Here is a 25,050-nt window from a genome sequence, read left to right on the forward strand (position 1 = left end):
CTCATGGTCAAGGTTTCCTCTACCACTACATCAACACTCAGAACATTGCCTGTCAGCGCTCGTCACCATTTAGTCTGCTTTCAGTTCCTCTCCCTCCCTCTCTCCGTAGCTCCCATCCTCTCTCCCTACTTCACTCCCTCTCTCCCTACCTCCCTCTATCTCTCCCTACCTCCCTCTATCTCTCCCTACCTCCCTCTATCTCTCCCTACCTCCCTCTATCTCTCCCTACCTCCCTCTATCTCTCCCTACCTCCCTCTATCTCTCCCTACCTCCCTCTATCTCTCCCTACCTCCCTCTGTCTCTCCCTACCTCCCTCTGTCTCTCCCTACCTCCCTCTGTCTCTCCCTACCTCCCTCTGTCTCTCCCTACCTCCCTCTCTCCCTCCCTCCCTAAACTGTAGGTAGGGGTAGATGTGTACTGTAGGTAGGGGTAGATATATACTGTAGGTAGGGGTAGATATATGTACTGTAGGTAGGGGTAGATGTGTATATGTAGGTAGGGATAGATATATGTACTGTAGGTAGGGGTAGATGTATGTACTGTAGGTAGGGGTAGATATATGTACTGTAGGTAGGGGTAGATATATGTACTGTAGGTAGGGGTAGATATATGTACTGTAGGTAGGGGTATATATGTACTGTAGGTAGGGGTAGATATGTATATGTAGGTAGGGGTAGATATATACTCTAGGTAGGGGTAGATATATACTCTAGGTAGGGGTAGATATATACTCTAGGTAGGGGTAGATATATACTGTAGGTAGGGGTAGATATATACTGTAGCTAGGGGTAGATATATACTGTAGCTAGGGGTAGATATGTATACTGTAGGTAGGGGTAGATATGTACTGTAGGTAGGGGTAGATATATGTACTGTAGGTAGGGGTAGATATATGTACTGTAGGTAGGGGTAGATGTGTATATGTAGGTAGGGGTAGATATGTATATGTAGGTAGGGATAGATATATGTACTGTAGGTAGGGGTAGATGTATGTACTGTAGGTAGGGGTAGATATATGTACTGTAGGTAGGGGTAGATATATGTACTGTAGGTAGGGGTAGATATGTATATGTAGGTAGGGGTAGATATGTATATGTAGGTAGGGGTAGATATATACTGTAGGTAGGGGTAGATATATACTGTAGGTAGGGGTAGATATATACTGTAGCTAGGGGTAGATATATACTGTAGGTAGAGGTAGATATGTATACTGTAGGTAGGGGTAGATATGTACTGTAGGTAGGGGTAGATATGTACTGTAGGTAGGGGTAGATATATACTGTAGGTAGGGGTAGATATATACTGTAGGTAGGGGTAGATATGTATATGTAGGAAGGGGTGGATATATACTGTAGGTAGGGGTAGATATATATACTGTAGGTAGGGGTAGATATGTACTGTAGGTAGGGGTAGATATGTATATGTAGGTAGGGGTAGATATATATACTGTAGGTAGGGGTAGATATATATACTGTAGGTAGGGGTAGATATGTATATGTAGGTAGGGGTAGATATGTACTGTAGGTAGGGGTAGATATGTATACTGTAGGTAGGGGTAGATATGTATACTGTAGGTAGGGGTAGATATGTATACTGTAGGTAGGGGTAGATATGTATACTGTAGGTAGGGGTAGATATGTATACTGTAGGTAGGGGTAGATATGTACTGTAGGTAGGGGTAGATATGTACTGTAGGTAGGGGTAGATATGTACTGTAGGTAGGGGTAGATATGTACTGTAGGTAGGGGTAGATATGTACTGTAGGTAGGGGTAGATATGTACTGTAGGTAGGGGTAGATATGTATATGTAGGTAGGGGTAGATATGTATATGTAGGTAGGGGTGGATATATACTGTAGGTAGGGGTAGATATATATACTGTAGGTAGGGGTAGATATGTATATGTAGGTAGGGGTAGATATGTATATGTAGGTAGGGGTAGATATGTATATGTAGGTAGGGGTAGATATGTATATGTAGGTAGGGGTAGATATGTATATGTAGGTAGGGGTAGATATATATACTGTAGGTAGGGGTAGATATATATACTGTAGGTAGGGGTAGATATGTATATGTAGGTAGGGGTAGATATGTATATGTAGGTAGGGGTAGATATGTATATGTAGGTAGGGGTAGATATATATACTGTAGGTAGGGGTAGATATATATACTGTAGGTAGGGGTAGATATGTATATGTAGGTAGGGGTAGATATATATACTGTAGGTAGGGGTAGATATGTATATGTAGGTAGGGGTGGATATATATATGTAGGTAGGGGTGGATATATACTGTAGGTAGGGGTAGATATATACTGTAGGTAGGGGTAGATATGTATATGTAGGTAGGGGTAGATATATACTGTAGGTAGGGGTAGATATGTATACTGTAGGTAGGGCTAGATATATATACTGTAGGTAGGGCTAGATATATATACTGTAGGTAGGGCTAGATATATATACTGTAGGTAGGGGTAGATATATATATACTGTAGGTAGGGGTAGATATATATATACTGTAGGTAGGGGTAGATATATATATACTGTAGGTAGGGGTAGATATGAACTGTAGGTAGGGGTAGATATGTATATGTAGGTAGGGGTAGATATGTATATGTAGGTAGGGGTAGATATGTATATGTAGGTAGGGGTAGATATGTATATGTAGGTAGGGGTAGATATGTATATGTAGGTAGGGGTAGATATGTATATGTAGGTAGGGGTAGATATGTATATGTAGGTAGGGGTAGATATGTATACTGTAGGTAGGGGTAGATATGTATACTGTAGGTAGGGGTAGATATGTATACTGTAGGTAGGGGTATATATGTATACTGTAGGTAGGGGTAGATGTGTACTGTAGGTAGGGGTAGATGTGTACTGTAGGTAGGGGTAGATGTGTACTGTAGGTAGGGGTAGATATATACTGTAGGTAGGGGTAGATGTGTATATGTAGGTAGGGGTAGATGTGTATATGTAGGTAGGGGTAGATGTGTATATGTAGGTAGGGGTAGATATGTACTGTAGGTAGGGGTAGATATATACTGTAGGTAGGGGTAGATATGAACTGTAGGTAGGGGTAGATATGTATATGTAGGTAGGGGTAGATATGTATATGTAGGTAGGGGTAGATATGTATATGTAGGTAGGGGTAGATATGTATATGTAGGTAGGGGTAGATATGTATATGTAGGTAGGGGTAGATATGTATATGTAGGTAGGGGTAGATATGTATATGTAGGTAGGGGTAGATATGTATATGTAGGTAGGGGTAGATATGTATACTGTAGGTAGGGGTAGATATGTATACTGTAGGTAGGGGTAGATATGTATACTGTAGGTAGGGGTATATATGTATACTGTAGGTAGGGGTAGATGTGTACTGTAGGTAGGGGTAGATGTGTACTGTAGGTAGGGGTAGATGTGTACTGTAGGTAGGGGTAGATATATACTGTAGGTAGGGGTAGATGTGTATATGTAGGTAGGGGTAGATGTGTATATGTAGGTAGGGGTAGATGTGTATATGTAGGTAGGGGTAGATATGTACTGTAGGTAGGGGTAGATATGTATATGTAGGTAGGGGTAGATATATACTGTAGGTAGGGGTAGATATGTATATGTAGGTTGGGGTAGATATATATACTGTAGGTAGGGGTAGATATGTATACTGTAGGTAGGGGTAGATATGTATATGTAGGTAGGGGTAGATATGTATATGTAGGTAGGGGTAGATATGTATATGTAGGTAGGGGTAGATATGTATATGTAGGTAGGGGTAGATATGTACTGTAGGTAGGGGTAGATATGTACTGTAGGTAGGGGTAGATATGTACTGTAGGTAGGGGTAGATATATACTGTAGGTAGGGGTAGATATATACTGTAGGTAGGGGTAGATATATACTGTAGGTAGGGGTAGATATATACTGTAGGTAGGGGTAGATATATACTGTAGGTAGGGGTAGATATGTATATGTAGGTAGGGGTATATATGTATACTGTAGGTAGGGGTAGATGTGTACTGTAGGTAGGGGTAGATGTATACTGTAGGTAGGGGTAGATGTGTATATGTAGGTAGGGGTAGATGTGTATATGTAGGTAGGGGTAGATATGTACTGTAGGTAGGGGTAGATATGTATATGTAGGTAGGGGTAGATATATACTGTAGGTAGGGGTAGATATGTATATGTAGGTTGGGGTAGATATATATACTGTAATTAGGGGTAGATATATATACTGTAGGTAGGGGTAGATATGTATATGTAGGTAGGGGTAGATATGTATATGTAGGTAGGGGTAGATATGTATATGTAGGTAGGGGTAGATATGTATATGTAGGTAGGGGTAGATATGTACTGTAGGTAGGGGTAGATATGTACTGTAGGTAGGGGTAGATGTATATACTGTAGGTAGGGGTAGATGTATATACTGTAGGTAGGGGTAGATATATACTGTAGGTAGGGGTAGATATATACTGTAGGTAGGGGTAGATATATACTGTAGGTAGGGGTAGATATATACTGTAGGTAGGGGTAGATATGTATATGTAGGTAGGGGTATATATGTATACTGTAGGTAGGGGTAGATGTGTACTGTAGGTAGGGGTAGATGTATACTGTAGGTAGGGGTAGATGTGTATATGTAGGTAGGGGTAGATGTGTATATGTAGGTAGGGGTAGATATGTACTGTAGGTAGGGGTAGATATGTATATGTAGGTAGGGGTAGATATATACTGTAGGTAGGGGTAGATATGTATATGTAGGTTGGGGTAGATATATATACTGTAGGTAGGGGTAGATATATATACTGTAGGTAGGGGTAGATATGTATATGTAGGTAGGGGTAGATATGTATATGTAGGTAGGGGTAGATATGTATATGTAGGTAGGGGTAGATATGTATATGTAGGTAGGGGTAGATATGTATATGTAGGTAGGGGTAGATATGTACTGTAGGTAGGGGTAGATATGTACTGTAGGTAGGGGTAGATATGTACTGTAGGTAGGGGTAGATATGTACTGTAGGTAGGGGTAGATATGTACTGTAGGTAGGGGTAGATATGTACTGTAGGTAGGGGTAGATATATACTGTAGGTAGGGGTAGATATATACTGTAGGTAGGGGTAGATATGTATATGTAGGTAGGGGTAGATATATACTGTAGGTAGGGGTAGATGTGTATATGTAGGTAGGGGTAGATATATATACTGTAGGTAGGGGTAGATATATATACTGTAGGTAGGGGTAGATATGTATATGTAGGTAGGGGTAGATATGTATATGTAGGTAGGGGTAGATATGTATATGTAGGTAGGGGTAGATATGTATATGTAGGTAGGGGTAGATATGTATATGTAGGTAGGGGTAGATATGTACTGTAGGTAGGGGTAGATATGTACTGTAGGTAGGGGTAGATATGTACTGTAGGTAGGGGTAGATATGTACTGTAGGTAGGGGTAGATATGTACTGTAGGTAGGGGTAGATATGTACTGTAGGTAGGGGTAGATATATACTGTAGGTAGGGGTAGATATATACTGTAGGTAGGGGTAGATATATACTGTAGGTAGGGGTAGATATGTATATGTAGGTAGGGGTAGATATATACTGTAGGTAGGGGTAGATGTGTATATGTAGGTAGGGGTAGATATATATACTGTAGGTAGGGGTAGATATATATACTGTAGGTAGGGGTAGATATGTATATGTAGGTAGGGGTAGATATGTATATGTAGGTAGGGGTAGATATGTATATGTAGGTAGGGGTAGATATGTATATGTAGGTAGGGGTAGATATGTATATGTAGGTAGGGGTAGATATATATACTGTAGGTAGGGGTAGATGTGTATATGTAGGTAGGGGTAGATATGTATATGTAGGCAGGGGTAGATATGTATATGTAGGTAGGGGTAGATATGTATACTGTAGGTAGGGGTGGATATATACTGTAGGTAGGGGTAGATATATATACTGTAGGTAGGGGTAGATATGTATATGTAGGTAGGGGTAGATATGTATATGTAGGTAGGGGTAGATATGTACTGTAGGTAGGGGTAGATGTGTATATGTAGGTAGGGGTAGATATGTATATGTAGGTAGGGGTAGATATGTACTGTAGGTAGGGGTAGATATATATACTGTAGGTAGGGGTAGATATATATACTGTAGGTAGGGGTAGATGTGTATATGTAGGTAGGGGTAGATATGTATATGTAGGCAGGGGTAGATATGTATATGTAGGTAGGGGTAGATATGTATACTGTAGGTAGGGGTGGATATATACTGTAGGTAGGGGTAGATATATATACTGTAGGTAGGGGTAGATATGTATATGTAGGTAGGGGTAGATATGTATATGTAGGTAGGGGTAGATATGTACTGTAGGTAGGGGTAGATGTGTATATGTAGGTAGGGGTAGATATGTATATGTAGGTAGGGGTAGATATGTATATGTAGGTAGGGGTAGATATGTATACTGTAGGTAGGGGTGGATATATACTGTAGGTAGGGGTAGATATATATACTGTAGGTAGTGGTAGATATGTATATGTAGGTAGGGGTAAAGTGACAGTAGCAGCAGCGTGTGTGAAGAGTCAGTGCAACAGAGTAAATGCAACAAATGGATAATTGCAGGTAGTCCGGGTAGGCATTTTGATTGTGGTCAAATGCCACACAGCTGCCATACCCAAGCGGTGATGCAGCCAGTCAAGATTCTGTATAACTTTGTGTTACGTTCTATTGTTTTGTTGTGAATATTTACTGTCATTGTACCATGCACCTGTTGTACTGGAGTGTGTCCCAGTGTGTTTCTGTGTCCCAGTGTGTTTCTGTGTCCCAGTGTGTTTCTGTGTCCCAGTGTGTTTCTGTGTCCCAGTGTGTTTCTGTGTCCCAGTGTGTTTCTGTGTCCCAGTGTGTTTCTGTGTCCCAGTGTGTTACTGTGTCCCAGTGTGTTACTGTGTCCCAGTGTGTTTCTGTGTCCCAGTGTGTTACTGTGTCCCAGTGTGTTTCTGTGTCCCAGTGTGTTACTGTGTCCCAGTGTGTTTCTGTGTCCCAGTGTGTTTCTGTGTCCCAGTGTGTTTCTGTGTCCCAGTGTGTTACTGTGTCCCAGTGTGTCCCAGTGTGTTTCTGTGTCCCAGTGTGTCCCAGTGTGTTTCTGTGTCCCAGTGTGTTTCTGTGTCCCAGTGTGTCCCAGTGTGTTTCTGTGTCCCAGTGTGTTTCTGTGTCCCAGTGTGTCCCAGTGTGTTACTGTGTCCCAGTGTGTCCCAGTGTGTTTCTGTGTCCCAGTGTGTTTCTGTGTGTTTCTGTGTCCCAGTGTGTTTCTGTGTCCCAGTGTGTCCCAGTGTGTTTCTGTGTCCCAGTGTGTTTCTGTGTCCCAGTGTGTTTCTGTGTGTTTCTGTGTCCCAGTATGTTTCTGTGTGTTTCTGTGTCCCAGTGTGTTTCTGTGTCCCAGTGTGTTTCTGTGTCCCAGTGTGTTTCTGTGTCCCAGTGTGTTTCTGTGTCCCAGTATGTTTCTGTGTGTTTCTGTGTCCCAGTGTGTTTCTGTGTCCCAGTGTGTTTCTGTGTCCCAGTGTGTTTCTGTGTCCCAGTGTGTTTCTGTGTCCCTGTGTGTTTCTGTGTCCCAGTGTGTCCCAGTGTGTTTCTGTGTCCCAGTGTGTTTCTGTGTCCCAGTGTGTTTCTGTGTCCCAGTGTGTTTCTGTGTCCCAGTGTGTTTCTGTGTCCCAGTGTGTCCCTGTACTGTAATAACCTCCAGCCAGGTTGTATAGTGCAGTGCTTTTCACTGTGTGAGGCAGTATTTCATGATGTGCTGTGGGGCGGGCGGTCTGTCTCTGTGGGGCGGGCGGTCTGTCTCTGTGGGGCGGGCGGTCTGTCTCTGTGGGGCGGGCGGTCTGTCTCTGTGGGGCGGGCGGTCTGTCTCTGTGGGGCGGGCGGTCTGTCTCTGTGGGGCGGGCGGTCTGTCTCTGTGGGGCGGGCGGTCTGTCTCGCTCGCTCGCTCTCTGTGTGTGTGTCTGGAATCAGGTCCAACTTCTGTGAGTGTAATGTTTACTGTTCATTGTTATTGTTTATTTCACTCTCATCAGTTAACTATTGCCTGATGACTTGAAAAAATAAAAAACTTGTCAAGTTTTTCTCCCCGGCAACAACTCCACTACCCTGAAATGTCAGTCATTTCAAGGTCCTTCTGTCCAGTTGAAATGGGCCTTGCTCTTAGATCATTGGTTAATGACATTCCTAATCAAAATGGAGCAGGACATTTCATTGTTGTAACCATGGAAATGGAGTTTGTGTTCCGTTCTATTGTCATTGACACCATTGAAGGGTCAGACCGTACTGTTTCACCTATTCATTCATTCAGCCTTTCTAAATGTCATGACGTATGCTGTTTTTGTCCATCGTCCGCAACAATACCTTTTTATGTTCAGTATTTTGTTGCTTAATTATATTAGTGTTTATCCGTCTCTTGCTTCCACAAAGAAACAACAGATATGACATTATACAAATGTTTTATTCCCTTGATAAAACAACCTGACTCTGGTCTGGGCCGGATTACTGTAGAACACCTCTCTGGTCTGGGCCGGATTACTGTAGAACACCTCTCTGGTCTGGGCCTGATTACTGTAGAACATCTCTCTGGTCTGGGCCTGATTACTGTAGAACATCTCTCTGGTCTGGGCCTGATTACTGTAGAACATCTCTCTGGTCTGGGCCGGATTACTGTAGAACACCTCTCTGGTCTGGGCCGGATTACTGTAGAACACCTCTCTGGTCTGGGCCTGATTACTGTAGAACACCTCTCTGGTCTGGGCCTGATTACTGTAGAACACCTCTCTGGTCTGGGCCTGATTACTGTAGAACATCTCTCTGGTCTGGGCCTGATTACTGTAGAACATCTCTCTGGTCTGGGCCTGATTACTGTAGAACATCTCTCTGGTCTGGGCCGGATTACTGTAGAACACCTCTCTGGTCTGGGCCGGATTACTGTAGAACACCTCTCTGGTCTGGGCCTGATTACTGTAGAACACCTCTCTGGTCTGGGCCGGATTACTGTAGAACACCTCTCTGGTCTGGGCCTGATTACTGTAGAACACCTCTCTGGTCTGGGCCGGATTACTGTAGAACACCTCTCTGGTCTGGGCCGGATTACTGTAGAACACCTCTCTGGTCTGGGCCGGATTACTGTAGAACACCTCTCTGGTCTGGGCCTGATTACTGTAGAACACCTCTCTGGTCTGGGCCTGATTACTGTAGAACATCTCTCTGGTCTGGGCCGGATTACTGTAGAACACCTCTCTGGTCTGGGCCTGATTACTGTAGAACACCTCTCTGGTCTGGGCCTGATTACGGTATGACACCTCTCTGGTCTGGGCCTGATTACGGTATGACACCTCTCTGGTCTGGGCCTGATTACGGTAGAACACCTCTCTGGTCTGGGCCTGATTACTGTAGAACACCTCTCTGGTCTGGGCCTGATTACGGTATGACACCTCTCTGGTCTGGGCCTGATTACGGTATGACACCTCTCTGGTCTGGGCCTGATTACGGTATGACACCTCTCTGGTCTGGGCCTGATTACGGTATGACACCTCTCTGGTCTGGGCCTGATTACGGTATGACACCTCTCTGGTCTGGGCCTGATTACGGTATGACACCTCTCTGGTCTGGGCCTGATTACGGTATGACACCTCTCTGGTCTGGGCCTGATTACTGTAGAACACCTCTCTGGTCTGGGCCTGATTACTGTAGAACACCTCTCTGGTCTGGGCCTGATTACGGTACGACACCTCTCTGGTCTGGGCCTGATTACTGTAGAACACCTCTCTGGTCTGGGCCTGATTACTGTAGAACACCTCTCTGGTCTGGGCCTGATTACTGTAGAACACCTCTCTGGTCTGGGCCTGATTACTGTAGAACACCTCTCTGGTCTGGGCCTGATTACTGTAGAACACCTCTCTGGTCTGGGCCTGATTACTGTAGAACACCTCTCTGGTCTGGGCCTGATTACGGTACGACACCCCTCTGGTCTGGGCCTGATTACTGTAGAACACCTCTCTGGTCTGGGCCTGATTACTGTAGAACACCTCTCTGGTCTGGGCCTGATTACTGTAGAACACCTCTCTGGTCTGGGCCTGATTACTGTAGAACACCTCTCTGGTCTGGGCCTGATTACTGTAGAACACCTCTCTGGTCTGGGCCTGATTACTGTAGAACACCTCTCTGGTCTGGGCCTGATTACTGTAGAACACCTCTCTGGTCTGGGCCTGATTACTGTAGAACACCTCTCTGGTCTGGGCCTGATTACTGTAGAACACCTCTCTGGTCTGGGCCTGATTACTGTAGAACACCTCTCTGGTCTGGGCCTGATTACTGTAGAACACCTCTCTGGTCTGGGCCTGATTACTGTAGAACACCTCTCTGGTCTGGGCCTGATTACTGTAGAACACCTCTCTGGTCTGGGCCTGATTACTGTAGAACACCTCTCTGGTCTGGGCCTGATTACTGTAGAACACCTCTCTGGTCTGGGCCTGATTACTGTAGAACACCTCTCTGGTCTGGGCCTGATTACTGTAGAACACCTCTCTGGTCTGGGCCTGATTACTGTAGAACACCTCTCTGGTCTGGGCCTGATTACTGTAGAACACCTCTCTGGTCTGGGCCTGATTACTGTAGAACACCTCTCTGGTCTGGGCCTGATTACTGTAGAACACCTCTCTGGTCTGGGCCTGATTACTGTAGAACACCTCTCTGGTCTGGGCCTGATTACTGTAGAACACCTCTCTGGTCTGGGCCTGATTACTGTAGAACACCTCTCTGGTCTGGGCCTGATTACGGTAGAACACCTCTCTGGTCTGGGCCTGATTACGGTACGACACCTCTCTGGTCTGGGCCGGATTACTGTAGAACACCTCTCTGGTCTGGGCCTGATTACTGTAGAACACCTCTCTGGTCTGGGCCTGATTACTGTAGAACACCTCTCTGGTCTGGGCCTGATTACTGTAGAACACCTCTCTGGTCTGGGCCTGATTACTGTAGAACACCTCTCTGGTCTGGGCCTGATTACGGTACGACACCTCTCTGGTCTGGGCCTGATTACTGTAGAACACCTCTCTGGTCTGGGCCTGATTACTGTAGAACACCTCTCTGGTCTGGGCCTGATTACGGTACGACACCTCTCTGGTCTGGGCCTGATTACTGTAGAACACCTCTCTGGTCTGGGCCTGATTACTGTAGAACACCTCTCTGGTCTGGGCCTGATTACTGTAGAACACCTCTCTGGTCTGGGCCTGATTACTGTAGAACACCTCTCTGGTCTGGGCCTGATTACTGTAGAACACCTCTCTGGTCTGGGCCTGATTACGGTACGACACCTCTCTGGTCTGGGCCTGATTACTGTAGAACACCTCTCTGGTCTGGGCCTGATTACGGTACGACACCTCTCTGGTCTGGGCCTGATTACTGTAGAACACCTCTCTGGTCTGGGCCTGATTACTGTAGAACACCTCTCTGGTCTGGGCCTGATTACGGTACGACACCTCTCTGGTCTGGGCCTGATTACTGTAGAACACCTCTCTGGTCTGGGCCTGATTACTGTAGAACACCTCTCTGGTCTGGGCCTGATTACGGTACGACACCTCTCTGGTCTGGGCCTGATTACTGTAGAACACCTCTCTGGTCTGGGCCTGATTACTGTAGAACACCTCTCTGGTCTGGGCCTGATTACTGTAGAACACCTCTCTGGTCTGGGCCTGATTACTGTAGAACACCTCTCTGGTCTGGGCCTGATTACTGTAGAACACCTCTCTGGTCTGGGCCTGATTACGGTATGACACCTCTCTGGTCTGGGCCTGATTACTGTAGAACACCTCTCTGGTCTGGGCCTGATTACGGTATGACACCTCTCTGGTCTGGGCCTGATTACTGTAGAACACCTCTCTGGTCTGGGCCTGATTACTGTAGAACACCTCTCTGGTCTGGGCCTGATTACGCTATGACCACTCTGTTATCCTTCTACTGATCCTCTATGGAAGCCTGTAACTCTCTCTGTGTCTCTCTCAATTCAATTCGAAGGTCTTTATTGGCATGGGAAACATATGTTTACATTGCCAAAGCAAGTGAAATAGATAATAAACAAAAGTGAAATAAACAATAAAAATGAACAGTGAACATTCAACTCACAGAAGTTCCAAAAGAATAAAGACATTTCAAATGTCATATTATGTCTATATACAGTGTTGTAACGATGAGCAAATGGTTAAAGTACAAATGAGAAAATAAATAAACATAAATATGGGTTGTATTTACAATGGTGTTTGTTCTTCACTGGTTGCCCTTTTCTTGTGGCAACAGGTCACACATCTTGCTGCTGTGATGTCACACTGTGGTATTTCACCCAGTAGATATGGGAGTTTATCAACATCGGGTTTATTTTCAAATTCTTTGTGGATCTGTGTAATCTGAGGGAAATATGTGTCTCTAATATGGTCATACATTTGGCAGGAGGTTAGGAAGTGCAGCTCAGTTTCCATCTCATTTTGTGGGCAGTGTGCACATAGCCTGTCTTCTCTTGAGAGCCAGGTCTGCCTACAGCGACCTTTCTCAATAGCAAGGCTATGCTCACTGAGTCTGTACATAGTCAAAGCTTTCATTAAGTTTGGGTCAGTCACAGTGGTCAGGTATTCTGCCACTGTGTACTCTCTGTTTAGGGTCAAATAGCATTCTAGTTTGCTCTGTTTTTTGTTAATTCGTTCCAATGTGTCAAGTAATTATCTTTTTGATTTCTCATGATTTGGTTGGGTGTAATTGTGTTGCTGTCCTGGGGCTCTGTGGGGTCTGTTTGTGTTTGTGAACAGAGCCCCAGGACCAGCTTGCTTAAGGGACTCTTCTCCAGGTTAATTTCTCTGTAGGTGATGGCTTTGTTATGGAAGGTTTGGGAATCACTTCGTTTTAGGTGGTTGAAGAATTGAACAGCTCTTTTCTGGATTTTGATAATTAGCTCTCTCTCTCCTTCTCCCTCCCCCTCTCCCCCTCTCCCTCTTTCTTTCTTTCTTTCTTTCTTTCTTTCTTTCTTTCTTTCTTTCTTTCTTTCTTTCTTTCTTTCTTTCTTTCTTTCTTTCTTTCTTTCTTTCTTTCTTTCTTTCTTTCTTTCTTTCTTTCTTTCTTTCTTTCTTTCTTTCTTTCTTTCTTTCTTTCTTTCTTTCTTGCCCCCGACAGAATCGTGTTCAGCACTGTGTGTGCTCTGTGGCCAGTGACCACTCCGTGGGTCTGCTCAGCCTGCGGGAGAGGAAGTGCATCATGCTGGCGTCTCGACACCTCTTCCCCATCCAGGTCATCAAGTGGCGCCCCTGTGATGACTATCTGGTGGTGGGCTGCTCTGATGGCTCAGTGTATGTGTGGCAGATGGACACAGGTGAGACACACACACACACAAAAGAGAGACTCGCACACACACAAACCTTTGCGACAGAGCGATACGCATACAGGTACACACACACAGGTGAGACGGAGAGAGAGACACATACCGTTGCACTATTAAAATAGATGTGTTACAGTGCAGCGGGTTTATTCATTGTAACCTGATTAATGAGATAATGGGACTTTTGTTGGTCGTCTATTTTCTTCTTTTTGTCATTAATGAACTTCTGTAATGAAATATCTGTTTGTAATCCAACAACCTTCTCTGTAGTCTGCTAATGGAACGGTGCTGAAGGAATGAAATCAAGCTTTATTACACTTTGTTAATGGTTTTTCTTCAACTGTGCACTATTTGTTTGCTGGGGACTTTGTTTGTTCTGTCTGCATTTATAAGAGTACATGGCCATTAAGGCCAGATTGTTCTTCAAGATGTTCATAGATGACCAGCAGGGTGAAATAATAATAATAATAATAATAATAATAATAATCAGTGGTTGTCGAGGGTGCAACAGGTCAGCACATCAGGAGTAAATGTCAGTTGGCTTTTCATAGCTGAGTTTTCAGAGGTTGAGACAGCAGGTGTGGGAGAGAGAGTCGAATCAGCAGGTCCGGGATAAGGTAGCAGGTCCGGGATAAGGTAGCAGGTCCGGGATAAGGTAGCAGGTCCGGGATAAGGTAGCAGGTCCGGGATAAGGTAGCAGGTCCGGGATAAGGTAGCAGGTCCGGGATAAGGTAGCAGGTCCGGGATAAGGTAGCAGGTCCGGGATAAGGTAGCAGGTCCGGGATAAGGTAGCAGGTCAGGGGGACACTGTGGCCCAGTCCAGCGATATCCCCGGACAGGGCCAACCAGGCAGGATATAACCCCACCAACATTGCCAAAGCACAGTCCCCACACCAGCGGAAGGATATCAACAGACCACAGTGGCTGTCGGTGCAGTTTAAGATGGAGGAGGACGATCATTTAAAAAAAACAAAATTATGAGCCTTATTTCTATTACAGCATATTGGATGACAGTCATTTATATTCCATTCACCCATCTCAGTGTGGCATTGATAGGTTTAGCCTACTACAATACAGTGTCCCTGTACTGTTACTGTACCATCATGAGGTTGCTACAACCTAGCATATGAATGAAAGTTTACAATACAGTGGGGTAAAAAAGTATTTGATCCCCTGCTGATTTTGTACGTTTGCCCACTTACAAAGAAAGGATCAGTCTATAATTTTAATGGTAGGTTTATTTGAACAGTGAGAGACAGAATAACAACAAAAATATCCAGAAATGCGCATGTCAGAAATGTTCTAAATTGACAGCAAGGGTGTTTCGTCACTCCAGTGCCTTGCCGTTCACCTCTGCACCACTGGGCCAGACTGCACTCAATCTACTGAGAGAAGACGTAAACGTTCAGTAAAGTCTGATTCTTTCACATGGATAGGCAGACCATTCTATAAAAAGCCAGCTATTTGCTTAAAATTCTAGGAACAATAACGAGGCCTGCGTCTTGTGATTCCAGCATTAAGTGTAGGTATGTAAGGCTAGACCAAATCGTAGAGATTTGGTAGGAGCAAGTCCATGTAATGCTTTGTAGGTTAGCAGTAAAACCTTGAAATCAGCCCTAGCCTTAAGTGGAAGCGAGTGTAGAGAGGCTAGCACAGAAGTAATACAATATATATTTTTGGTTCTAGTCAAGATTCTAGCAGACGTTTTTCAGTTGAAGTGTATTTAGTACATTATCTGGGTAGCCGGAGAGTAGAGCATTGCAGTAGTCTAATCTTAACGTGACAAGAACATGGATTTGTTTTTCTGCTTCATTTTTAGGCAAAAGTTTCAGATTTTTGCAATGTTACGAAGATGTTAAAAAGCTAGTCTTAACCTCTTACATCTAGACGTTCCGCTAGCGGAACACCTGCTCCAATATCCAATGATAGGCGTGGCGCGAATTACAAATTCCTCAAAAATACAAAAACTTCAATTTTTAAAACATATGACTATTTCACAGCATTTTAAAGATAAGACTCTCCTTTATCTAACCACACTGTCCGGTTTCAAAAAGGCTTTACAGCGAAAGCAAAACATTAGATTATGTCAGCAGAGTACCAAGCCAGAAATAATCAGACACCCATTTTTCAAGCCAGCATATAATGTCACAAAAACCCAGAAGACAGCTAAATGCAGCACTAACCTTTGATCTTCATCAGATGACACACCTAGGACATTATGTTATACAATACATGCATGTTTTGTTCAATCAAGTTCATATTTATATCAAAAAACAGCTTTTTACATTAGCATGTGATGTTCAGCCCTAGCAAACTTCCGGGGAATTTGCTAACAATTTACTAAATTACTCACGATAAACGTTCACAAAAAGCATAACAATTATTTTAAGAATTATAGATACAGACCTCCTCTATGCACTCGATATGTCCGATTTTAAAATAGCTTTTTGGTGAAAGCACATTTTGCAATATTCTAAGTACATAGCCCAGCCATCACGGGCTAGCTATTTAGACACCCGGCAAGTTTAGCACTCACCAATATCAGATTTACTATTATAAAAGTTTGATTACCTTTTGTTGTCTTCGTCAGAATGCACTCCCAGGACTGCTACTTCAATAACAAATGTTGGTTTGGTCCAAAATAATCCATCGTTATATCCGAATAGCGGCGTTTTGTTCGTGCGTCCCAGACACTATCCGAAATGGTAAATCAGGGTCTCGCGCATGGCGCAATTCGTGACAAAAAAAATCTAAATATTCCATTACCGTACTTCGAAGCATGTCAACCGCTGTTTAAAATCCATTTTTATGCCATTTTTCTCGTAAAAAAGCGATAATATTCTGACCGGGAATGTCCATTTAGCTAAACAGAGGAAAGAAAACAAAGCTTTCAGTCGACGCGGGCACGAGCCTGAGTCTCACAGTACTGTAACCAGCCACTACCCAAACGCGCTACTTTGTTTCAGCCAGAGCCTGCAAAGCCACGATTCAGCGTTTTGCCGCCTTCTGAGAGCCTATGGCAGCCGTAGGAAGTGTCACGGGACAGCTAAGATCCTCACTCTTCAATAAACAGAGACAAGAAGAACGACACCTTGTCAGACAGGCCACTTCCTGCATGAAATCTTCTCAGGTTTTTGCCTGCCATATGAGTTCTGTTATACTCACAGACACCATTCAAACAGTTTTAGAAACTTTAGGGTGTTTTCTATCCAAAGCCAATAATTATATGCATATTCCAGTTACTGGGCAGGAGTAGTAACCAGATTAAATCGGGTACGTTTTTTATCCAGCCGTGAAAATACTGCCCCCTAGCCCTAACAGGTTAAGATTAATTTTTATGTTTGTGAAAAGAGGGAACATGATCCAAAGTAATGCCTTGATCGTTCAGTTTTATTTGAAATGACTGTACAACCAATTGAGATTCATTGTCAGATCAAACAGTAGATCTCTTTGTTTCTTGGGACCTAGAACTAGCATCTCTGTTTTGTACGAGTTTAAAAGTAAAACATTTGCCGCGATCCTCTTCCTTGTGTCTGAAACACATGCTTCCAGGGTAGGCAATTTTGGGGCTTCACCATGTTTCATCGAAATTTACAGCTGTATGTCGTCTGCATAGCAGTGAAAGTTGTCTTTGTGTTTCCGAATGACATCACCAAGAGTTAAAATATATAGTGAAAACAATAGTGGTCCTTAAACGGAACCTTGAGGAACACTGGAACTTGCCATTGATTTGTCAGAGAACAAACCATCCACAGAGACGAACTGATATCTTCCCATCAGATCTAAACCAGGCAAGAACTTGTCTGCATAGTTGTTTTAATAACCAAAGTCATTGAGATGTAGTAGGCTACTAAGTGAGAGAGAGGCTGATGCGTTGTCTTGGTGGAGGTGTTAGATAAGACACCACTCATGGGCAGATTGGTTTAATACAATTTTCCTGTTTTCTCACTTGTGGCGTCCCAAAGGGCACCCTATTCCCTACTTTGGCACCCTATTCCCTACTTTTAACCAGTGCCCGTAGTGGACTACATAGGGAATAGTGTTCCATTTGGGATGCAAACACTGTGTGGGTGATTACTAGAAACCAGTAGGGTTCATTCTGTTTCTGTACCATACCGGGGTCTCCAGTATTACAGGAAGTATTTTTATTTTTTATTAAGCAACATGAATCATTATCCAGGAGGGCATTGAATGTCTCTGCTGTAAGCAAAGACGCTTGTTCTTTCTAGCTTGCCGTCTACCAAACCAAATGCAAAGCTGGAGCCCTGAGATGGATATCATTCATTTGGCACGTCTTCGATAGTTAGAATAATAATATTATTATAGTTATAAGCAGTGGTGTAACCCTGTGTGCCTATGTGAGGAAGAAGGAGGAAGAAGCTTGTCACCCATTAGACATTGAGTCTCTTCTGTCCCTCCTCCTGACGACGACCAGCTAAAATCTACCAGGGTAGCTCCAACCTTGTGCTCTTCCCCTCACTTTACGATGTTTTTGCTCAGTGAAGATCACACACACCCTTTCCAGGATGAATAATAGATTGTCTGAAGCATTCGTTTCTTCCGTCCTGCCCCCTGTCCCGTCTTTAAATACGAAGCCGCATGTTTAGAGTTGTAAAGCAACGCAGCACTCTCTTAAAACGTTAGACAGATTTTAAACTCCCTCTCACAGCAATGGAAGTAAAGATGATGGCTGAGGAGGAAGTGGGGGATGGAGGAGAGAGTAGGAGCGAAGTCAAGCACTTACAAAACATCTCCCTAAATGTGGAGTCTCTCTCTGCCCGTTACTGCATTAGCTAGGCACATTAGTGTGTTTATGTCTGCTCTTAAAGCTGGTTATGTCTCGTTGTGCTGAGTAGGGCAGAAGAACGTACAGTAGCAAGCTTTGTCTACTCACTGGGCTGGGGAGCAGAAGGGACGTGGCTGTAAGGTGTGTGTTTGTTAGACATGCAGGGGTAGCCTAAGTAATGATCCCTGAGGTTTGTCTGGAACCACTTGATAGGAGCTGAAGGAGTGAGGGAAACAGCCTCTCCATTTATAGAGTCATTATATTACTGATGGACAGCTACATTTCCTCTGTTCAGTGCTTTTCCCATAGAGATAAATGATTTATCTTCTATGGGTCCCCCCCCCCCCCCACATCAGCTCTAATGGAATAGAACTCACTTTCTTAAAGGGAAATTTTTACCATTCATTCATCTCCAGCACCCTCCCAACATCAACATAATATGTGAAAACGTTTTGTTTCTATGTTTTGTAGTAAAAAAAAATGGATTGTTTCCAATGACATCATTGGCCTGCGTCAAGTGAATTTAACCAATTATGAGTAGGAATTGCCTACTAGTTGGTTGTCATTAGAAACACTCACCATCCTCTCTTTTTTTTTTACTACAACATATAGAAACGTGACATTTTCACATGTTGATGTTAAGGTGGTGCTGTAGATTTAGTTTTTATTAATAAAAATATGTATTTATTTTATTTAACTAGGCAAGTCCGTTAAGAACAAATTCTTATTTACAATGACGGCCTACCAAAAGTCCTCCTGCGGGGACGGGTGGCCTGGGGATTAAAAATAAATAAATAAATACAATATAAATATCGGACAAAACACACATCAACACCACATAAAGAGAGACCTAAGACAACAACGCGACATGACAACACAGCAAGGTTGCAACACAACACAACACAACATGAATATGAAGTTGAACGTTTTTGGAATTTCCCTTTAAGGAGCAGATGAAGCATCATCAAATCCACTTACAGTGACTACAACATGATATAATACATCTCTGGCATCATTATCCGATATGATCATGCTGGTTTCAGATGCACCATGCTGGAGACTAGTATAGACCAGTAGGGCTGGGAATTGCCAAGGGACCTCACAATACAGTATTATATCAATACTTAAGTGTCGATACGACGATATGTATTGCAATAATCAGGGGTTGGAGCCGGTTCAGGGAACAAAACCAAAATATTATGACATTTCAATCGCATCTTTCACCATAGGCTACACTCGTCTGTCCATAACGCATGTAAACAACTAGCTTACCGGCTCTATCCACACTGACTGGTGTAAACAACTAGCTTACCTGCTCTATCCACACTGACTGGTGTAAACAACTAGCTTACCTGCTCTATCCACACTGACTGGTGTAAACAACTAGCTTACCTGCTCTATCCACACTGACTGGTGTAAACAACTAGCTTACCTGCTCTATCCACACTGACTGGTGTAAACAACTAGCTTACCTGCTCTATCCACACTGATTGGTGTAAACAACTAGCTTACCTGCTCTATCCACACTGATTGGTGTAAACAACTAGCTTACCTGCTCTATCCACACTGATTGGTGAACTAATGTAATGAGATAAATGTACACAGACGGTTGATTTCACAGATTAAAAAAAGGAACGATATAATACAATTTTTCAGGCCTTTCTCTGACACCGCTGAGTATACACTGAGTGTTCAAAACATTTAAGAATAACTTCCTCGTGTTTCAGAGGACGCTTTGCTCTCGACCTTCGCCTCTCCCGAGACTGTACGGGAGTTGCAGGGATGGGGCAAGACTGTAACTACTAATTGGATTATATGAAGTTGGGGAGAAAAAAGGGTAATACGTACCCCCGCCCCACAAAAAAGAGTACTTCCTAATGTTGAGTTGCACCCCCCCATTTTTCCTCAGAACAGCCTCAATTCATTGTGGCATGGACTCTACAAGGTGTTGAAAGCGTTCCACAGGGATGCTGGCCCATGTTGACTCCAATGCTTCCCACAGTTGTCAAGTTGGCTGAATGTCCTTTTGGGTGGATTGACCATTCTAGATATAAACAGGAAACTGTTGAGCTGGCACCTACTACCATACCCCATTCAAAGGCACTTAAATAGGCCGTCATTGTATATAAGAATTTGTTCTTAACGAACTTAGATATATATTTTTTTTTTACAAAATACTTTGTAATTTACATACTACATGTTCATGTTTTTAAGTGTGTGTGTTTGTATCTATACACATGCATGTTAGTACGTACACATCAATTCCTTTCATTACAACGGGACAGCTGAAGACCGATTTTGAATATTAAAACAATGTTCCAAATGTCCGAGAGACCGACAACGTTTTATGCAAATCTCCACTATTGAAAACCAAATGCTAGTCCAAAAGGAAATGTGAGATAATGTCTAGAAGCTTTTTACACTGGATATCACGTTTTTTTTTTTTTATTGTCTAGCTGGGCTGGTGAGACAGTGGATTGCGCAGTGAGATACAACAGAGTAAATAGGAATTTCAACATTCTAATTTATTATATTAGCTAATGGTAACTTGTGGAATAGACACTGGCTGGAATGTGTTTTTTACCAATCACCGTCCAGGATTAGACCCACCCTTTGTATAAATTTGCATAGCAAGTGTTGCTACACCCTGCTACCACACAAAGCTTGGCCATGTTGATGAATATAAATGCTACTGCTAGCTCCAATGCTACTGCTGGCTAGCTCCAATGCTACTGCTGGCTAGCTCCAATGCTACTGCTGGCTAGCTCCAATGCTACTGCTGGCTAGCTCCAATGCTACTGCTAGCTAGCTCCAATGCTACTGCTGGCTAGCTCCAATGCTACTGCTGGCTAGCTCCAATGCTACTGCTGGCTAGCTCCAATGCTACTGCTGGCTAGCTCCAATGCTACTGCTGGCTAGCTCCAATGCTACTGCTGGCTAGCTCCGATATGTTTTTTTTGGGGGAGAGAGCTTAGTAACTGGGCAGAACATTACAGGAGAGCTTGGAGGAGGGCATTGGTCTTGGAGATGGAGACCAATATCCCTAGTGACCAGAACTATCTGCTCTCTCTATTTCCACTCACTCACACAGCAAGCAATGCTTCTTTCACATGCATTGCTTGCTGTTTGGGGTTTTAGGCTGGGTTTCTGTACAGCACTTTGAGATATCAGCTGATGTACGAAGGGCTATATAAATAAATTTGATTAATAGACTAGAAATGGGAGTGTCTTTGTATCAGGTTGACAGTTGGAATCAATTTTACCTTCACATTTTCAGGGTGAAGTATGGACCAAAAAAATGTTAATCGCAACAGATCCCAGTAGCCATCAATCATCCCAGCCTGTTAAACCCAACCAGAACTGTCTCTGAAAGTCCTGATTATTCTCTCTCTCTCTCTCTCTCTCTCTCTCTCTCTCTCTCTCTCTCTCTCTCTCTCTCTCTCTCTCTCTCTCGTGCTCTCTCTCCCTCGCGCTCTCTCTCTCTCCCTCGCGCTCTCTCTCTCTCCCTCGCGCTCTCTCTCTCTCCCTCGCGCTCTCTCTCTCCCTCGCGCTCTCTCTCTCCCCCTCGCGCTCTCTCTCTCCCCCCTCGCGCTCTCTCTCTCCCCCCTCGCGCTCTCTCTCTCCCCCCTCGCGCTCTCTCTCTCCCCCCTCGCGCTCTCTCTCTCCCCCCTCGCGCTCTCTCTCTCCCCCCTCGCGCTCTCTCTCTCCCCCTCTCGCTCTCCCCCCTCCCCCTCTCGCTCTCTCTCAGGTGCGTTGGACCGTTGTGTGATGGGCATCACGGCTGTAGAGATCCTGAATGCGTGTGATGAGGTGGTGCCAGCCGCTGTGGACGCTCTGAGCCACCCTGCGGTCAACCTGAAACAGGCCATGACACGACGCAGCCTGGCTGCGCTCAAGAACATGGCCACGCACAAACTACAGACCCTGGCTACCAACCTACTGGCTGCAGACACCGCAGACAAGGTCAGTTGTAACCCCTTAACCCCGGACCCTGGCTACCAATCTACTAGCAGACAAGGTTAGCTTTAACCCCGGACCCTGGCTACCAATCTACTAGCAGACAAGGTTAGCTTTAACCCCGGACCCTGGCTACCAATCTACTAGCAGACAAGGTTAGCTTTAACCCCGGACCCTGGCTACCAATCTACTAGCAGACAAGGTTAGCTTTAACCCCGGACCCTGGCTACCAATCTACTAGCAGACAAGGTTAGCTTTAACCCCGGACCCTGGCTACCAATCTACTAGCAGACAAGGTTAGCTTTAACCCCGGACCCTGGCTACCAATCTACTAGCAGACAAGGTTAGCTTTAACCCCGGACCCTGGCTACCAATCTACTAGCAGACAAGGTTAGCTTTAACCCCGGACCCTGGCTACCAATCTACTAGCAGACAAGGTTAGCTTTAACCCCGGACCCTGGCTACCAATCTACTAGCAGACAAGGTTAGCTTTAACCCCGGACCCTGACTACCAATCTACTAGCAGACAAGGTTAGCTTATGCCGTTGTTCATAATGTTTGTGACTACCTATGACACAGTTATGTTTTATGTAGCTGTTATAAAGGCTTTATGAATGTGTACATAGGGGAATAGCTGAACCTTTATTATTTTAAACCCTATAACTCTTTAAAAACATGAGCCATGTATATACTGCATGTAGAGCTCAGTCTGGTGTACTGGTCCTTTCTTTAATTGCTGTGTTTCAAACCCTGATCAGTGTTCTCCATCGTAATGCAACAAACACACACACATCACTGTCTCTCTGCCAATAGAAAACCAGGATGTTTCACTTCAGATGGGGCCAGGAGGGAGGGGGAGAAGGAAAGAGTCCCCGAGCTTTGAGTAGAATCTTAATAGAACAATCAACCTCCCTGAACTATGGTTGTGTCTGTCACCCTCTGTGCTGGGATGCAGAGAGCAGCAGAGCGACTAAAGGGAAGCACTTAACGGTGGCCATTTTGGAAACCAGTCTGGTTTTTGAAAAGCATAAAGGCTATATTGCAGTTGCAGCGCCTGACCGATATATCGTCTCACAGATATTATTGGCTGACATAGTCCTTATACCACTATATCGCTATCGAACGATAATTCTACCGATAACCTTTTTTTTTCATCCTATTTATTAAATAACTTATCTGAACACTTGCGGCAATTCTTATGATGTTATTATTATTGTCACAATGTGTGAAATCAACATTTGAACTATAGTTATTGGATAATTGCTCTTTTGGAAATTCATGAGATGTCAGTGTGGAAAATGATTCCTATATAGTGTTTCCCAGCTGTAAAACACTATATAGGAATCGGTAAGTTTTGTCCCTTCAAATATTTCGGAATGGGTGTCGGGCCCCAAAAAACATATTGGTCGGGCTCCAGAAAAATTTATGCCTTGTTTCCATCCCATGGGGGTATGCAAGGGCCAGCCAGTCAGTCAGCCAGTCGGCCAGCCAGTCAGCCAGCCAGCCAGCCATTGTAAGATGTTGCTGGAGAGAATAGATGAAGAGGAAGATGGTGAGTGGTTCTTTCAGACAATTATACAGGGAAACACTCCACCTGCTCTTCCTCCCTCCTGCTCTTCCTCCCTTCTCCTCCCCTCTCCTCCTTCCTCCTCTTCATCACTCTTCTCCTCCTCCTCCCTCTCCTCCAGCTCCTTTTCCTCCCTCTCCTCCTCTTCCTCCTTCTTGCCTCTTCCTGCACGGAGGTGGTGTGTTTGTGTGTGAGTGTGTTTGTGTGTGAGTGTGTTTGTGTGTGAGTGTGTGTGTGTGTGGTGAAGAGTGTTTTCCAGCCCAGCGGCCTGCAGGGACCAGGGCTTAGTTAAAGTGGAGCCTGGGCTCCTAGTGTTGTGGGCTTGGGGGTGTTGGGATGGAGGCATGGCTCTGGATACTACCAGGGGAGAAGATGGAATGAGAGGTAATACTCCCTCCCTCCTGTCCTCGTTTCTCTCATCTCACTCCATCGCTCCCTGAGATTCACACCTTTGCCTCAGCCTGCCAGGAGGGTTAGAGGAATGGAACTCTAGCGAGATAACACTAGATGTGTGTGTGTGTGTGTGTGTGTGTGTGTGTTTATAGCACCAGCTAGCTAACACTAGAAGTGTCCTATGTGGCTTACTTGCAATTGGTACGAGTGTGGCTGTTGGTGCGAAGTGGGCCTATATGACTCAGTTGGTGCGAAGTGGGCCTATATGACTCAGTTGGTGCGAAGTGGGCCTATATGACTCAGTTGGTGCGAAGTGGGCCTATAGGACTCAGTTGGTGCCAAGTGGGCCTATATGACTCAGTTGGTGCCAAGTGGGCCTATAGGACTCAGTTGGTGCCAAGTGGGCCTATAGGACTCAGTTGGTGCCAAGTGGGCCTATAGGACTCAGTTGGTGCGAGGTGGGACTATAGGACTCAGTTGGTGCCAAGTGGGCCTATAGGACTCAGTTGGTGCGAGGTGGGCCTATAGGACTCAGTTGGTGCGAGGTGGGCCTATAGGACTCAGTTGGTGCGAGGTGGGCCTATAGGACTCAGTTGGTGCCAGGTGGGCCTATAGGACTCAGTTGGTGCCAGGTGGGCCTATAGGACTCAGTTGGTGCCAGGTGGGCCTATAGGACTCAGTTGGTGCCAGGTGGGCCTATAGGACTCAGTTGGTGCCAGGTGGGCCTATAGGACTCAGTTGGTGCCAGGTGGGCCTATAGGACTCAGTTGGTGCCAGGTGGGCCTATAGGACTCAGTTGGTGCCAGGTGGGCCTATAGGACTCAGTTGGTGCGAGTGAGGAATTGTACAAGTGGTTTGAATTCCTGGAGGCGTTACCTACACATTAAAATGCATATTCTCCGTTCTGTAGGTTTATTAGTATAAAAGAGTGGTATAGTATGTAC

General features: G+C 44.5%; 1 protein-coding gene across 2 annotated transcripts in view; it reads left to right on the top strand.

The window, feature by feature from the left end:
* The window catches only part of wdr7 (WD repeat domain 7), a 403,835-nt gene that overhangs the window by 64,152 nt on the left and 314,633 nt on the right, over positions 1–25,050 (top strand). For both annotated transcript variants that reach the window (XM_045693965.2, XM_082956906.1), the window contains exons 13-14: positions 13,202–13,397; positions 21,938–22,152. In XM_045693965.2, coding sequence (XP_045549921.1) covers positions 13,202–13,397; positions 21,938–22,152 — 411 coding nt within the window. The remainder of the gene's footprint in view (positions 1–13,201; positions 13,398–21,937; positions 22,153–25,050) is intronic.

Source organism: Salmo salar, chromosome 01 (assembly GCF_965601325.2).
Source record: "Salmo salar chromosome 01, fSalSal1, whole genome shotgun sequence".
NCBI lineage: Eukaryota > Metazoa > Chordata > Actinopteri > Salmoniformes > Salmonidae > Salmo > Salmo salar.